Source organism: Choloepus didactylus, chromosome 12 (assembly GCF_015220235.1).
Source record: "Choloepus didactylus isolate mChoDid1 chromosome 12, mChoDid1.pri, whole genome shotgun sequence".
In the NCBI taxonomy this organism is placed as follows: Eukaryota; Metazoa; Chordata; class Mammalia; order Pilosa; family Megalonychidae; genus Choloepus; species Choloepus didactylus.
This window is the reverse complement of record NC_051318.1, coordinates 3,255,441-3,272,567: the sequence shown is the minus strand read 5'-3', so window position 1 is coordinate 3,272,567 and position 17,127 is coordinate 3,255,441. Positions and strand designations below refer to the sequence as shown.

Below are 17,127 nucleotides of genomic sequence, written 5' to 3'. Positions count from 1 at the left end.
CAGCCGTTATGCACCTATTATGTAGCTATCAGAAAAAATGAATGTGCAAGTATTAGAGCGGGTCAAAATATTTTATGGGACTTGATTAAATTGCAAGTTTTAAGTTTTGGAATCTCAATTCACTTTTTCTCTTTTCATAACTGGCCAGGGGGAAGAGAAAAGTAATCACAGTTGAAAACATTAGGGGCCAAAATTGTGCCCTACCTACTTCTGAGGTAGAATGAGAATCTGTCCCTTTTTGATTAGGACGGGGATTGGCACATTCCACCAACACTTCTTTTATTTTCAGAAGGACAAATTGGGCGCTAGTTGCACATTAGCTTTCTCCAGCGGTGGCCCCAGCTCCCAGGCTGTGTCAACAGATCAGCTGCAACATCACAGGGCCTGTTCAAATGCTCAGGGCTCAGCTGTACCATAAACTGACGAGCCTTTTATGTCTTGAATAAGAGAATCCTGGACATGAAAAACATCACGAGACAAAACCAGGAGTTGCTGCATTGGTCGCTGGTGGTAGTGGTGGCAATGGCAGACATGGAAAAAGAAGAGAAAGACAAGCTCCCACTTTACCTTTTTTAAATTAAACTTTTAATTTTGAGATGATTGTAGATTCACATGCAGTCGTGAGAAATAATACAGGGACCCCATGTACCTGTCCAGCTCCCCCGTGCAGCAGCATCTTGCAACCCCGTGGTCAGCATCGTAGCCGGGATGCTGACGTTCATAGGCCGAGACGCGGGGCATTTCCAGCACCACCTGTGTCGGCCTTTGAGAGCCGGGCCCAGCCCCACCTGCCCCGGCCCCTCCTAACTGCCAACACTAATCTCTTCCTCCACATCCCAAGACCATGACGGACATGCAGTCGTGTTGTCTGTGGCCTTCGGGGACTGGCTTTCCTCACTCGCCTCATTCTCCAAGTTGGTGCGTGAACCGTGGTCTGCTCCTCCCGTTGCTGGGGGTGCTCCATTCCCCGGAACGCCCGTGGAAGGGGTCTGGGTCATTACGTGTAAAGCTGCTGGGAACATCTGTGCACACTCTTCCATGTGAGCACGTGTCTTCATGTCCCTGAGACAAATGCCCAGCTGAGCTGCATGTTTTCTAAGAAGCTGCCAAAATGTGTTCCAGGGCGGCTGCACCATTTTACATTCCCACCAGCAATGGATGAGACTCCGTGTCCTCGCCAGCATTTGGGGATGTCACTGTCCTTTGTTTTAAACATTCTTGTGGGTGGATATCTTACCGTGGTTTAATTTGCATTTACCCAGTGGCTCATGATGTTGGACTTTGTAGGTGCTTATTTGCCATCAGTACATCTTCTTCAGTGAAATGTCTCTTCATGTCTTCTTTCCATTTCCAGACTTCTTTTTTAACTGTTGAGTTTTAAGACATCTTTGTATACTCTAGCTACTGGTCATTTGTCAGATACGTGGTCTGCGAGTATTTTCTCCCACTCTGTATCGTGTCTTTCCTCCTTTCAATAGGATCTTTTGCAGAGCAAAAGATTTTAATTTTGATGAAGTCCAGCTACCAGTTTTTCCCATTGCTGTGTTGTGCTTTTGTTGGAAAGTCTAAGAACTCTTTGCCTAGCCCAGAAGCCAAAGATTTCCCTCTCCTTTGGGGGACATCTCGCTACCTGGTCTTCTCTGACCCACCCAGGGTGGAAACAAGGCCCCGGACTCAGCCTTTGCTAATTAGGGTAGAGTCACAGATTTTTCTGTAGTGTTTGGCTGGACTGGACCAGTTATTGTCCAACAGTTTTCTGTCTTGCCAGCCTGCCCCTTTCCTGCCCCTTTGGCTTGAGACAGGAGCTTCTGCTGGGACTTCCTGGGCTGTCAGCTTCTCTAGCTCCAAGTCTGGGATATATGAGGCACAAAGGAAACCCAAGGAGCTCAGTCCCATCTTGTGCTTTGGGTCCTGAAGTCCATGGTAGGTCTGCTCTGTCTACACCTTGGAGTCTGCTGATGTTTTATGCATAATGCTCAGAGTTTTCAGTTCTCCTTAGCAGGAAGAAAATGGTAAGCCACGTCTACTCCATCTTCTCAGAAGTGGAAATCTTTACTTTGTTTTCTTGTGGTAGAATTATCCTGATTCAGGTAGCCCTTCCTCCAGAATTCCTGAGAAAATATTTCTTAAGATCTCAAGGAATACAGTGCAAAATGTAACTGAGTGGGATTGCTGTTCTAAGTTTATTTCAGAAGCATGGCAAGGACTGAAGGGAGCAGAGGATATAAACAGCCTTCCCAAGTGAAGGTGACTCCGCTTCCATTGAAGTGTAACTCTGCGTGGAGACCCATAGTAGTACAAGAATCCAGGGAAAATGTTCTCAACTTGGGACTGCAAAGAGTTATCCTTTCTCAGAATATATTTGGCTCCTCACCCTCATATTAATTGAATTTCTATTTAAATGTTTCACGCTTCCTTTTCTAGGTAGACTGCTTGAGGGTGGAGCCCTTTTCAGTGGAGCAGTGCTCGGGACCTGCCACATTTGTGTAGTGAACCCTCCAGCAGTGCTCGGAACCTGGGCGTTCAATGAGTACTTGACAGCCAGGATGGAACGAATGAAGGATTTATACAATAGATTTCCTTCCAAAGAGTTGGCAAGGCGTAGATTGTTACAGCAAAGGCTTTTTCTCTCTCGACGTAATTATTTTAGAGGGCTTAAATTTAAATTCACAGTGCTGGAGGGCTGGGGCATCACTGTGGTCAGTAAGGCCCCTGCGGCCTCGGTTTCCTGCCCTTGCTGTGACGGGAATGAGCCGTGTGACCTCACCTCTATGTCACACACACACTCACACCCGCTCACTGTGGACAGACATGAGTGTGTAGACAGCCCTTCACTTTCTGAGGTATCTGATGACAGCTCTCAGGTATATGGGATAGAGGAAGTCTGGGGTAGCTCGTTCTGATCTGTAGGAACACAAAAATCCATCCATTTGATTCTCAGGCTGAAAGGACACAGGAACACAATGGATGACATCCGTGAGGAGCTCCTGTGGCAGCCCGTCGGCCTCCTGGACCAACCCAGCCTCCGGGCAGCCGTCCAGCACCCTCTCACCGTGCTCCTTGCAGAGGCTCGCCCTGGACACCTTTCTCTGACAGTGAGCCCACAAGCCCCCTGCGGCCACCCTGGTCTCCTGGCCCTGAGTCCCTCCCTTCTCCTCTGCAGAACACCATACTTGCTGCCGTTTGTGGCCAGAGCCCTTGTCTTACCCCTGGGAACCCTGGTGGGAGAAGTTGGGGCCATCTGCAGAGGCAGCAGTGAGGTTTTGACCCCCTGCGGACAAGCATGGGCTCCCCCTGGGATTCCTGGAGGCTATGGGTAGGGATTTTCCAGGCGTTCCCACTTGGAACTAGGAAAATAATTTCTCCACAGAAATAGTGCTGTAAAGTGAGGTGTAGCTCAGGAGATCGTAGGCATAAGGTGCACGTTTCTCAGTCGGCTCTAAGGACTTCCCCGGCCATCCCAATGTCATTTTCATGGGAAAATACCTTCTGGGTTCCAAACAGCTGATTTAAAAATGGGATCGGATGAACCCCATTTGTAAGTTGAAGACTGGCTGAATGGTTCTGGGTACATTCTAGGTGGTTCTACAGGGGCGACTTGCAGGCATCGTGCCCCTAAACAGGGTGTTTTGCACACTCAGAGCACCACCAATTGACCTGGGCGAGTGTCAAGCACCTGCAGACCCCATCCAGCCCCTCACGTGGAGAGAGTACAGCACCCGGAAGGCAGAGCCAGGCAGGACGGGCATCAGGTGGCCTCACCGTCTCTGACCATCTGAAGACTGGCTGGAATCACTTCAGAATCAGAGTGAACAGTTCAGGAATCTCTTCTTAGAGTCCTCTATTGTATTAACATATAAAACCACCACTCATTTGTGGATTTGGTTTCTTTGAGATTGCATAAAAAATAAAGCAAACCACTTTAAGATTGCTTCTTAAGGGGATTTAACTGCCAATCAAATGGAAAACCTCATTCTATAATTTTTTTGACTGCTGAATTGAAATGGCAGCATTATCTATTTGAGTAATTTTTATTGAAAAATCACAGTTGAGGATGCTGTGGAGACTCACAAAGAAAATAAAAGGCAAGGTTTCAGCTCTTAAGGAAATTGTAATTGAATAAAGAAAATGAGATAAACACATGGAATTTAGAAGTGAAGAATTAATTATGAATGGTGGAAGTACATAACTATATGGAGACAGAGAATATAGGTTATCAAGACATGTGATAATCTAGATGTGATCTCAGCAGTGAGTTAGAGCCCCACAAGCTCCCAGGCACAGGTACCCAAGTCCCCCGAGACTCAGGGAGGAACTCAGGCTGCTGAGGAGGGCCGTGTACAAAAGGGCCCTGTGGGGAGGGGAGGCTGTGGGAGAACAGTTGGCAAGAGGTGCACATGCAATCTAGTTTCTGTTGACTGGACACCTAAGTGCACAATGGATTTTTCTAGAATGACCAACCTTTCTGGATTGACTTCAGCTGGGCCCCCAGGATGAGATATCAACAGGGAAGAAACTATAGGCAGAAAAGCCTCCCCCAAAAGGGGTGGGGGTAAACTGAACTACTGTAGAAAGGATGGGTCCCAGAATTGAAAAGTGTAAGGAAAAGGGGCACTGAGTAAGGGAAAGAATTTAAACAAATCACAGGAGCTGGGGAGAAAAGTCTGTACAAAACAAGAGAACAGATCAAGATTCCCAGAGAAGGAACAGAGAAAAGGAAGCTATCTCCTGGAGATGAAACAATTGCACAAAAAGTGTAATCTTAAAAATTGTACTGCATATCCAGGGCAAGAATCAGATGAAGAACTGAGAAAATCTGAAGAGTTAAACATGGGCTATTCTAAAGGTCTAGAATAAGTTGGACCAAGTGTCAAAGAAGAGCTTTAACACAAAGTCAATCAATAATAAAACTCTAGACAAGAGGGAGAAACACACCTTCAGAGTTAACCCATCAAGAGAATCAGATGCCTAGATGTTAGAAAAAAATCATAAGTCATACTAAGAAACAGAAAGCTCGGTCCCTTGGCTCAGTCAAGGGAACAAATTAAAACTTCAGAGGAGACTCAGAAGTTGGAACAACTAACCAAAGATGTTCAGAAACATCTCCTAAATCAATTCAAGGAGATGAAGGAAAATACGCATAGAGATAAAGGATATTAAGAAGACAATGTATGAGCATAAAGAAGAATTTGAAAGTATAAAAAGAAACATAAAAGAAATTATGGGGATGAAAGGCAAAATAATGGACTTAAAAATACACTAGAGGCATTCAACAGCAGATTTGAACAGGCAGAATAAAGAATCAGCAAGCTAAAAGGCAAACTAAAGGCAGAAGAACAGATAGAGAAAAAAAAAATTAAGCAGTCTCAGGAATTTGTGTGACAGCATGAAGCGCACAAATATACATGTCATGGATGTTTCAGAAGGAAAAGAGAAAGGAAAAGAGGCAGAACTAATATTTGAGGAAATAGTGGCCCCAAATTTCCCAACTTTTATGAAAGACACAAATATACGTGTTGAAGAAGCCAACCTACTCCAAACAGAATAAGTCTTAATAGACCTCCTATGAGACACATACTAATCAGAATGTCAAATACCAAAGATAAAGAGAATTCTGAAAGCAGCTAGAGAAAAGCAATTTATCATATACAAGGGATCCTCGATAAGACTAAATACTGATTTCTCATCAGAAACCATGGAGGTGAGAAGGCAGTGGTATGATGTATTTAAGAAACTGAAAGAGAAAAACTGCCAGCCAAAAATTCTTTTTCTGGCAAAAGTGTCCTTCAAAATTGGAGAGCTTAAAATATTCACAAACAGAAACTGAGTTTGTCAACAAAAGACCTGCCTTATAAAGGGAGTTCTGAGGTTGAAAGGAAAAGACAGGAGAGAACGGCTTGGAGTAGTGAGAAGAAGTGAAGATCTTCAGTAAAGGTAACTAAAAGGATAAATGCAAGAGCCCAGTAGTACTGTATCCTCAATATATAATTGTGCCAGTTTGAAACTGTTATGTACCCAAGGAAAGGTCATGTTCTTTTTTTTTTTTTTTTTTTTAAATTCAATTTTATTGAGATTGTTCAAATACCATACAATCATCCAAAGTGTACAATCAGTTGTTCATGGTACCATTACATAGTTGTGCATTCATCACAATTATTTTTTTCAATTTTTAGAACATTTTCATTACTCTAGAAAACAAATAAAAATAAAAAAGAAAACTCAAATTTTCCCATACCCCTACCCCCCCCCACCATTATTGACTGGTAATATTGGTAAAGTACATTTGTTACTTTTGATGAAAGAATGTTAAGATACTACTAACTGTAGTATGTAGTTTGCAATAGGTATATTTTTTCCCTATATACCCCTCTATTATTAATTTTATAGTTTCATACATTTGTTCTAGTTCATGAAAGAGATTTCTAATATTTGTACAGTTAATCATGGACATTGCCCACTACAAGATTCACTGTTTTATACATTTCCATATTTTAACCTCCAACTTCCCTTCTGGTGACATATGTGACTGTAAGCTTCCCCATTCCACCACATTCACACACCATTCAGCACTGTTAGTTATTCTTACAATAACATGCTACTGTCACCTCTTTCCATCTCCAAACACTGAAGTTCAACCTAGTCAAACATTCTGCTCATAATAAGCAACCACTCCCCATTCTTTAGCCTCCTTCATATACTGGGAACTTATATTTTATACAATATTTGCCCTTTTGTGTCTGACATTTCACTTCTTTCACTCAATATAATGCCCTCAAGGTTTCTTCATCAACCTGTTTTTTTTTTTGTTGTTTGTTTGTTTTGTTTTTTTTTGTTTTTTCATTTTTATTGAGATTGTTCAGATACCATACAATTATCCAAAGTTCCAAAGTGTACAATCACTTGCCCCTGGGTACCCTCATACAGCTGTGCATCCATCACACTTAATTTTTGTTCAATTTTTAGAAACTTTTCATTACTCCAGACAAGAAATAAAGTGAAAGATGAAAAAAGAAAAAAAGAAAAGGAAACTCTAAACCTCCCCTATCCCTAACCAACCCCCCTCAATTGTTGACTCCTAGTATTGATATAGTATGTTTGTTACTGTTTATGAAAAAATGTTGAAATACTACTAACTGTAGTATATAGTTTGTAATAGGTATATAGTTCTTCCCTATATGCCCCTCTATTATTAACTTCTAATTGTATTGTCATACATTTGTTCTGGTTCATGAAGTGATTTCTAGTATTTGTACAGTTGATCATGGACATTGCCCACCATAGTATTCAGTTTTATATATTTCCATCTTTTGACCTCCAACTTTCCTTCTGGTGACATATATGACTCTGAGCTTCCCCTTTCCACCTCATTCACACACCATTCGGCGCTGTTAGTTATTCTCACATCTTGCTACCAACACACCTGTTCATTTCCAAACATTTAAGTTCATCCTAATTGAACATTCTGCTCATACTAAGCAAAAGCATCTACATTTCTTCCACAAGGCAGGAGGAAGAGTCAAAGAAGGTAGAGAGGCAAAAGAAAGAGGAAACAAAAAAATGACAGCTAGGAAGCAGCAAAAGGAAAAATAACCTTAAATCAAAGTAGAATAAAGAATCAGACAATACCACTAATGTCAAGTGTCTAACATGCCTCCCCTATCCCCCCCTCTTATCTGCATTCACCTTGGTATATCACCTTTGTTACATTAAAGGAAGCATAATACAATGATTCTATTAGTTACAGTCTCTAGTTTATGCTGATTGCATCCCTCCCCCAATGCCTCCCCATTTTTAACACCTTGCAAGGTTGACATTTGCTTGCTCTCCCTCGTAAAAGAACATATTTGTACATTTTATCACAATTGTTGAATACTCTAGATTTCACCAAGTTACACAGTCCCAGTCGTTATCTTTCCTCCTTTCTTGTGGTGTCTCACATGCTCCCCATCTTCCTCTCTCAACCATATTCATAGTTACCTTTGTTCAGTGTACTTACATTGTTGTGCTACCATCTCCCAAAATTGTGTTCCAAACCACACACTCCTGTCTTCTATCACCCTGTAGTGCTCCCTTTAGTATTTCCTGTAGGGCAGGTGTCTTGTTCACAAAGTCTCTCATTGTCTGTCTGTCAGAAAATATTTTGAGCTCTCCCTCATATTTGAAGGACAGCTTTGCTGGATACAGGATTCTTGGTTGGTGGTTTTTCTCTTTCAGTATCTTAAATATATCACACCACTTCCTTCTTGCCTCCATGGTTTCTGCTGAGAGATCCGCACATAGTCTTGTTAAGCTTCCTTTGTATGTAATGGATTGCTTTTCTCTCGCTGCTTTCAGGATTCTCTCTTTGTCTTTGACATTTGATAATCTGATTATTAAGTGTCTTGGCGTAGGCCTCTTCATATCTCTTCTGTTTGGAGTACGCTGCGCTTCTTGGATCTGTAATTTTATGTCTTTCATAAGAGATGGGAAATTTTCATTAATTATTTCCTCTTTTATTGCTTCTGCCCCCTTTCCCTTCTCTTCTCCTTCTGGGACACCAATGATACGTACATTATTGTACTTTGTTTCATCCTTGAGTTCCCGGAGACGTTGCTCATATTTTTTCATTCTTTTCTCCATCTGCTCCTTTGCGTGTAGGCTTTCAGGTGTTTTGTTCTCCAGTTTCTGAGTGTTTTCTTCTGCCTCTTGAGATCTGCTGTTGTATGTTTCCATTGTGTCTTTCATCTCTTGTGTTGTGCCTTTCATTTCCATAGATTCTGCTAGTAGGTTTTTTGAACTTTTGATTTCTGCCGTATACATGTCCAGTGCTTCCTTTACAGCCTCTATCTCTTTTGCAATATCTTCTCTGAACTTTTTGAATTGATTTAGCATTAGTTGTTTAAATTCCTGTATCTCAGTTGAAGTGTACGTTTGTTCCTTTGACTGGGCCATAACTTTGTTTTTCTTAGTGTAGGTTGTAATTTTCTGTTGTCTAGGCATGGTTTCCTTGGTTATCCAAATCAGGTTTTCCCAGACCAGAACAGGCTCAGGTCCCAGAGGGAAGAAATATTCAGTATCTGGTTTCCCTGCGGGTGTGTCTTAGAAAATTGCTCCACCCTTTGATGCCTCGGGTCACTGTGCTTTTGTGCCCAGCAGGTGAGGCCTGTTAGCCTATAATTCTTGACTGGTGTGAGGAGGTGTGGCCGTGTTCCCCCAGGCTCTGGGGTGTGGTTCTGAATGGAAAGGGCCCCACCCCTTTCCTCCTAGAGAAGACAGACCCCTTAGGTGGAGGTCATTAGCATTTCAATGGTCTCACTCTCTGCTTGTGCTGTCTCCACCCTTCCCAGAGTCACAGCCCTGGAAACTGAAAATGACTGGGGCTTTCTCCACTGAGCCAAAAAAAGAAACAGATAGTCCCCTTCAGACCCAGTCCAAGGTGACCCTCCGGCTCTCCCAGGTCAGTCGTCACCCAAAGCCTCTGTCTGTTTTTTGGGGCTGCGTACCTGTAGTGAGCAGTTCACACTCGCTACTTAAAACCCCAGTTGGAGCTCAGCTGAGCTGTATTCGCTTGCTGGGAGAGAGCTTCTCTCTGGCACCACAGGGCTCTGCAGCTCAGGCTATGGGGGAGGGGGTCTCCCGACCTGGTTCCGCAGGTTTTACTTACAGATTTTATGCTGTGTTCTCGGGCATTCCTCCCAATTCAGGTTGGTGTATGATGAATGGATGGTCTCGTTTGTCCCCCCGCAGTTATTCTGCATTATTTACTAGTTGTTTCTGGTTTTCTGTAGTTGTTCCAGGGGGACTGCTTAGCTTCCACTCCTCTCTATGCCGCCATCTTGCCCGAGACTCCGGTCATGTTCTTTTAATCAAGTCTTGTGGATGCAGACTTATTGTAGGTGGGAACTCTGATTATATTATTTCCATGGAGATGTGAATCCACCCAATCAGGGTGGGTCTTGATTAGATCACTAGAGTCCTTTAAGAGAACTAATGGAAACAAGGAGCATGAAGCTGAGAGAGGCATTTTGGAGAGAAGCTAAGATATGTAATCCAGGGTTTGCCCCTGGGAGAAGCTAAGAGCCAACACAGACCCAGATGCTTGGACATGCTTGAAGATGCAGAAAGACATTTGGAGGTGCTAAGCTAAAATATGAGCCCAGAGTTTTCCCTGGAGAAGCTAAGAGAAGACCCCCAGATGCTTAGAGAGAAACGCCCTAGCAGAATAAGCAAAGATGCACAGGAGCTGAGAGAGAGAAGCTGAGAGAGACAGAAGTCCAGGGACATTTTGGGAAAAGCCATTAGGAAACCAGAACCCAAGAACAAAGGACCAGCAGACACCAGCCATGTGCCTTCCCAGCAGATAGTGTTCCAGGCACCACCGGCCTTTCTTCAATGAAGGTATCCTCTTGTTCATGCCTTAGTTTGGACACTTTTATGGCCTTAGAACTATAAATCTGTAACCTAATAACTCCCCTTTATAAAAGCCAATCCATTTCTGGCAGTTTGCATAATGGCAGCTTTAGCAAACCAGAACAACTCTACTCTTTAATTCCTGTAAGAGTAAGAAAACAATTGATCTAGGAAAAGGCATATTTCCTGTTAATAGGACATGCAAAATATAGTTAGTAATGTGGGGCAAAAACAAAGAGGTGGAACAGAGGGATGAGGGAGCAGAGAAGATATACGCTCTTGAAGGGAAGTTGGTGTCTTTCAGATTGGTAGCTTATAAATGTAGGTTGTGTAATACAAACTCCAGGATAACCACAAAGAAAGTATTTAAAAATATACGGAAACAGATATGAGAAAGGGATCAATTAGATACATTGCAAAAGATCACCTATACAGAAAAGGAGGTTGAAATAAAGGAAAAGACAGACACAAAAGAAGATATGACATATAAAAACCAAAGGACAAGATGACTGAAGTAAATCTTGCCTTTACAGTAATAACACTGAATGTTAATGGATTAAACTCCAAAATAAAAAACACAGGTTAGCAGAATAGATTTGAAAAAGCTTTATCCAACTATATGTTGTTTACAAGACTCTTCTTAGACCCAAAGAAACAAAGAGGTGCAAATATAAAAAAAAAAGAGCTGGGGTAGCTATACTAATATTGAACAAAATAGACTTTTAGTCAAAAGCTGTTATAAGAGACAAAGGATACCATATGTAAATAATCAGGGTGGGTCCTGATAGTCCACTGTAAGTGACTATAAGTGAGCTCACAGAAACAAGAAACTCAGAGAAGCTGAGAGAAACATTTTGGAGAGAAGCTAAGAAGAAATTTTAAAGAATAACAATTATAAATATTTATGCACCTAACCATGGTGCCACAAAATACATGACACAAATCCTGGCAAAACAGAAGGGAGAAATAAACACTTTTACCACAATAGTTGGAAGCATCAATAAACCACTCTCATCAATAGTAAGAAGTTCAGTAAGGAAACAGAGAACTTGGATAAGATGATAAATTAACTAGACCTAACAGACATATACAGAACAGTGCACCCCCAAACAGCAGGATATACATTCTTCTCAAGTGCACAGGGATCATTCTCCAGGATAGACCATATGCTGGGTCACAAAACAAGTCACAATACATTTTAAAAGACTGAAATTATACAAAGCATCTTCTCTGTCCACAGTGGAATAAATCTGGAAATCAATAACAGGTGGAGAACTGGAAAATCCCCAAATACACGGAAGTTAAACAACACTCTCTTAAAAAATCAGTGGATCAAAGAAGAAAGTGCAAGGGAAATCAGTAAGTATCTTGAGACAAATGAAAATGAGAACGCAACATATTAAAACACATAGGATGCAGTGAAAGTAGTGCTGAGAGGGAAATTTATAGCCCAATGCCTTCATTAAAAAAGAAAGAGCTACAATCAAAGACCTAAACACATACTTGGAGGAACTATAAAGGGAACAGCAAAATAATCCCAAAGCAATCAGAAGGAAAGAAATAGCAAAGATAGAGCAGAAATAAATGAAATTGAGAATTAAAAAAAAACAACAGAGAACATTAACAAAACCAAAAGTTGGTTCTTTGAAAAGATCAATAAAATTGACAAACTCTCAGCTAGACTGACAAAGACTAAAAGAGAGAAGATGCAAATAAATAAAATCAGAAACAAGAGGGGGGTCATTACCATGGAAGCCAAAGAAATAAAAAAGAGCATAAGAGGACACTATGAACAACTGTATGCCAACAAATGAGACAACTGAGATGAAATGGGTAAATTCCTAGAAACACACGAACAACCTGCACTAACTCAAGAAGAGGTACAAGACCTCAACAGACCAAATGCAAGTAAAGAGATTGAGAGCACAGTCATCAAAAACCTCCCAACAGAACAGCTTAGGACCAGATAGCTTAATGGGAGAATTCTACCAATCACTCCAAGAAGAATTAATACCAATCCTGCTCAAACTCTTCCAAAAAATTGGCCAGTAGGACAAACCACCTAACTCATGCTATGAGGCCAACATCATTATTCTGGTTTGCTAATGCTGTCATTATGCAAAATACCAGAAATGGATTGGCTTAGATAAAGGGGATTTATTTGGTTACAAATTTACAGTCTGAAGGCCATGAAAATGTCCAAATTAAGGCATTAACACAAGTATACCTTCACCGAAGGAAGGCCAATGGCATCCAGAAAATCTGTTAGCTGGGAAGTCACATGGCTGGCGTCTGCTGATCCCGGGTTGTGTTTCACTCCTCTCTCAGCTCCTGTGCTTTCTTCAAAATGTTGCTCTTGGGACATTTTGTCCTCTCTTAGCTTCTCTGGAGCAAACACTGGGCTAGCATCTCCAAAGTACCAGCAAAAGTCTGCTTTCAGCGGCTATCTCCAAAATGTCTCTCTTAGCTGCTCTCCAAAATGTCACTCTCAGCTGCTCTGAGGTCCTTCTATTTGTGAGCTCTTTTATAGGACTCCAGTGATAAATCAAGACCCACCCTAATCAAAAAAATTAATCACTCTGTCCCCACAAGATGCATAAAAAATGTATTTTTCTGCGGGACATAATATATATACAAAGCAGTACAATCACCCTAATACCAAAGCCACTTAAAGATACCACAAGAACAGAGAATTACAGACCAATTTGTCTTACTAATATAGCTGCAAAAATCCTCAACAAAATACTTGCAGATTGAATGCAGCAGCACATTAAAAGAATTATACACCATGATCAAGTGGGTTTTATCCCAGATATGCAAGGGTGGTTCTACACAAGAAAATCAATCAATCTAATACACTACATTAAAAAATTGAAGGGGAAACACCACATGATCATCTCAATTGATGCAGAAAGGCATTTAACAGAATCCAGCATCCTTTCTTGGTAAAAACTCTTCAAAAAATAGGAGTAGAAACTTCCTCAACATGATAAAGGGTATATATGAAAACCCACAGCTAACCTAGTACTCAATGATGAGAGACTGAAAGCTTTCCTTCTAAGATCAGGAACAAGACAGGGATACCCACTGTCACCACTGTTATTCAACATTGTACTAGAAGTTCTAGCCAGAGCAGTTATGTGAGAAAAAGAAAAGGCATCCAAACTGGAATGAAAGAAGCAAAACTTTCACTATTTGCAGATGACATGATCCTATATACAGAAAGTCCTCAAACACTGGCAATAAAGTTAGTAGAGTTAATACAGAAGTTCAGCAAAGCAGTGGGATACAAGACCAACATGCAAAAATCAGTAGTGTTTCTATACACTAGTAATGAACAATCTGAGGAGGAAATCAGAAAAAAATTCCATGTACATTACCAACTGTGCCAGTTTCGATAAATTATGTCCCCCACAAAGCCATGATCTTTTAATCCAATCTTGTGGGATATTTGGATTAGGTTGTTTCCATGGAGATGTGATTCACCCAACTGTAGGTGATAATTTGATTACATTATTTCCATGGCGGTGTGGCCCCCCCATTCATCATGAGTCCTGATCAGTTTACTGGAGTCCACACAGGCCCACACTGTCGCTGTTGCTGACACTTAGAGAAGCTTGGAAAATGCCATTTTGAAATGCAACCTGGGAGCAAGCACATGCCAGCCATGTGCCTTTCCAGCTGACTACAGGTGGTTATGTAAGTGAATATCCTTTTTCTTAGGAAATGTACATGGAGGTAGTAAGTATCCAAGGAACATGATACAACTTACTCTTAAATGTTTAGAAAATAGATAAATCAATAGTTAAGCAGACAGACAGATAAGATGAATGGATTGACAGATGGATAGATAGAATGATATGGTAAATGTGGCAAAATGTTAAAAGTTGGTGGATCCAGGCATGTGGGTGGGGATATGATGGCGTTTTCTGTGTGGGTTTTGTATTATTTTGCAACTGTCCTGTATGTTTGAAATTATTTCTAACTAAAGGGTTAAAAAACAACAGAACTATTTTTGTCCAAAAAAGGTATACAATTTTTTTACTTATGGCAGTTTATTCTTTAAAATTGTCAAAAGGCAGACATTGGCAATAGGTTTATTTCAGCTTTATTTAAAATTTTGATTTCAAATGAAATGTGACGATGATGCGTAAGAATACAAAAGCTGCACATGGCCTATTTCCTCTTCCTGGTTTGTTCAAGCCTCCAGGCACCCATCAAGTATCGAAGTCGGATAAAGAGGAGGTCCCTGCCCATTTGCAGCCAGCTCCAAAATGGAACTAATTTAGAACCTGCAATTTAGAAATAATAAAAAATATATTAAATTAAATTAACTCGGGGAAAATATGACACTTTAAAGTTATATTTTAGAAGTCGGTCTACATGACCTTTGTGAACCTCTTTAGTCATTTGAATTTTATTTAAATCATGGATACAGGAATTAAAATTTTTCAAGGCTGAAAAGCAGAGACCAAAACCAAGCATCCTGTACTGAACTGACACTCGCAGGATCTAAACTGTGAACATCTCGAATGGCCCGAATCTAAGGGACGCCTACCACAAAAGCTTCTCCCCGAGCGCAGCTCACTGCAGGCCGGAGAAACCAGACTCCAAATAACTCGGCGCCCAGACCTAAGAGATTCCATCCAGGCCCCTGCGCCAGGCCACACGGGTACCGGACTAACTCTGACCCGCACACCAGAGCGGATCCTTACAAACTCTGCCTGCCCCACACGTCCTGTCAGGAGGAAGGCGTACGCCGCCATTGCCACTTCAGTTATACCTCATTCTACGGAAAAGACCTTTCTCACGGCTCTGAACGTACCATGCAGCTTTCTTCTGAAAACACTGCCACCACCGTGCTTGGGAGACGTCAGCCTTATTCTCTACTATTAATTAGGGGACACCCATTATCTTCATCACAAATGAGGACACTGATGTCCTACCGTTCGCACTGCGACACGACTGTCTTGGTTGTGGACAGGAGCGGGTGACATAAATGTGGACAGCTGCCTCCTTTCCCCCAAGGTCTGCCCGGGGCACAGGTCCACGAGGGGTCAGCGCTCCACGAGTAGCCCCCTCCCCTTCCTCCCAGTCCACTCTGACTCAGGCAGCCACTGTGGACATCAGTTCAGTTTCTGCAATCAATTTGGACTCAGCAAGGCTCAAGAGGTTCAAATTATTCTAGCTTACATGGCTTGTATATTCTCCAAACTGGCTTCTGAGGTTTTGGAGCAACAGGGGCTCTGAGAGGGAGGGGAGATGTCGCTTGAGAGCCCAGCTGGTGGTGATGAGCAAAGGAGAAAACTAGACTGTATTTTAAATTCTATCCAACCAGATCTGTCTAAGGCCTTGTGAACAGGAATCATTAAGAATTACAAGATTTTTAATTATCATTGCTCTTAGAGATGTATAAAATTTTGGGTGTATGTACAGATGCATATAACAGTTAAAAACTGGTCTTGAATGGACTGTGGACATTTAGAGTAGAAGCAACTTTAGCTCCTTGGTGAGCTTTGCACAGTGGTTTGTAGGCACTCAACTAATATCCACTGAGTGGTGAAACAACACAATGCTAATAAATGGGGAGAAAAGCATCAGAATTGATATAGAAGACCACCAACCTCTCTCCTCACTTGGAAGTCTCTTGGCCAGGACCACAGGCCAACAGAAGACCCCAGAAAAAGAACGACAAAATTCAGAGGGCAGCAGGCCAGAGTGGAAGGAGAGCAGCAGGCAGTGCTCTCCAGGGAACCCGCCTCGGCAGAAGACAGCTGGACGCCAGCGGGCAGGAGGGGCGGGAGAGAGACTGCAGCCAGCTGACCCCACTGGACACCTGCACGGTCCGGCCTCTCGGCTGATTTAAGATCAGCTGTGACATGAACAATATACTCACCTTCAATTTCAGTCCAGTTGACAGCAATTTCTGCTATTGGAATTTTTAAGAACTGTGCTATGTAAAGCAGTTCTACATCAAATGCCCTGAAATAGAAAATATATTGATATTTATTTTTTAAAAGACAGTAGAATGTCATTAAACCTCTACCTTGGCATGATTTAAAGAAGCTCACATGGCAGATATGAAGCTTACACTGTAAAACTGAAGGTCAGAGGTACCTAAGTTCAAATGATTAAAAGCTGACAGTTCATAAGCGTCAAGAAAAATACAATAATTTATCTCTATCCCAAGCCAGAAACTCTCAGAAGGGAAAACAGCCTCTTGGGCTCCAGGAGAAAATTTAACCTTGAAAACTTGCAAGACTGATGGTTTTCAATCCTAGCCTTAGCTTGCTCAAGGTACAGAAAATGAGCATTTTCAACAGATTCAGAGAGCTGACAAAACAGAACTCTGAAAAGCCTTAGGAGAGGATGCTCATGGTCACTTGAGAGTTGCTTGATTACTTTCTTCTGCCTCCAAAAGACCAAGGTTTCTTTTGTGAAAACAGCCTCCCTCTGCTGGGGCTACGTGTGGAGGTTAGGAGCTGGATGTACCCCAGAAAAACGTGTTCTTAAACTGAATCCATTCCTGGGGTGTGGACCCTCTGTAATTACAGTAGGCCCCTTTGATGGTTCCACCAGCTAAGGTGTGACCCAGCTCAATCAGGATGGGTCTTACCCTATCACTGGAGTACTTTATTAGTGGAATGAAATCAGAGAGAGAGAGGAAGCAATGGGGAGCAAGAAACTGCAGGTCAAAGGAACCCAAAAGAGAAGGGAGGCCGCCATGTGCACTGCATG

General features: G+C 41.9%; 1 protein-coding gene across 3 annotated transcripts in view; it reads right to left on the bottom strand.

Annotated features, from left to right (window-relative positions):
- Positions 1-14,420: 14,420 nt before the first annotated feature.
- ALG5 (ALG5 dolichyl-phosphate beta-glucosyltransferase) overlaps positions 14,421-17,127 on the bottom strand; it is a 45,936-nt gene continuing 43,229 nt past the window's right edge. For all 3 annotated transcript variants that reach the window (XM_037800268.1, XM_037800269.1, XM_037800270.1), the window contains 2 exons: positions 16,286-16,371; positions 14,421-14,681 (listed from right to left, as the gene is read on the bottom strand). In XM_037800268.1, the coding sequence (XP_037656196.1) occupies positions 14,566-14,681; positions 16,286-16,371 (202 nt within the window). In that variant the 3' untranslated portion in view covers positions 14,421-14,565. The remainder of the gene's footprint in view (positions 14,682-16,285; positions 16,372-17,127) is intronic.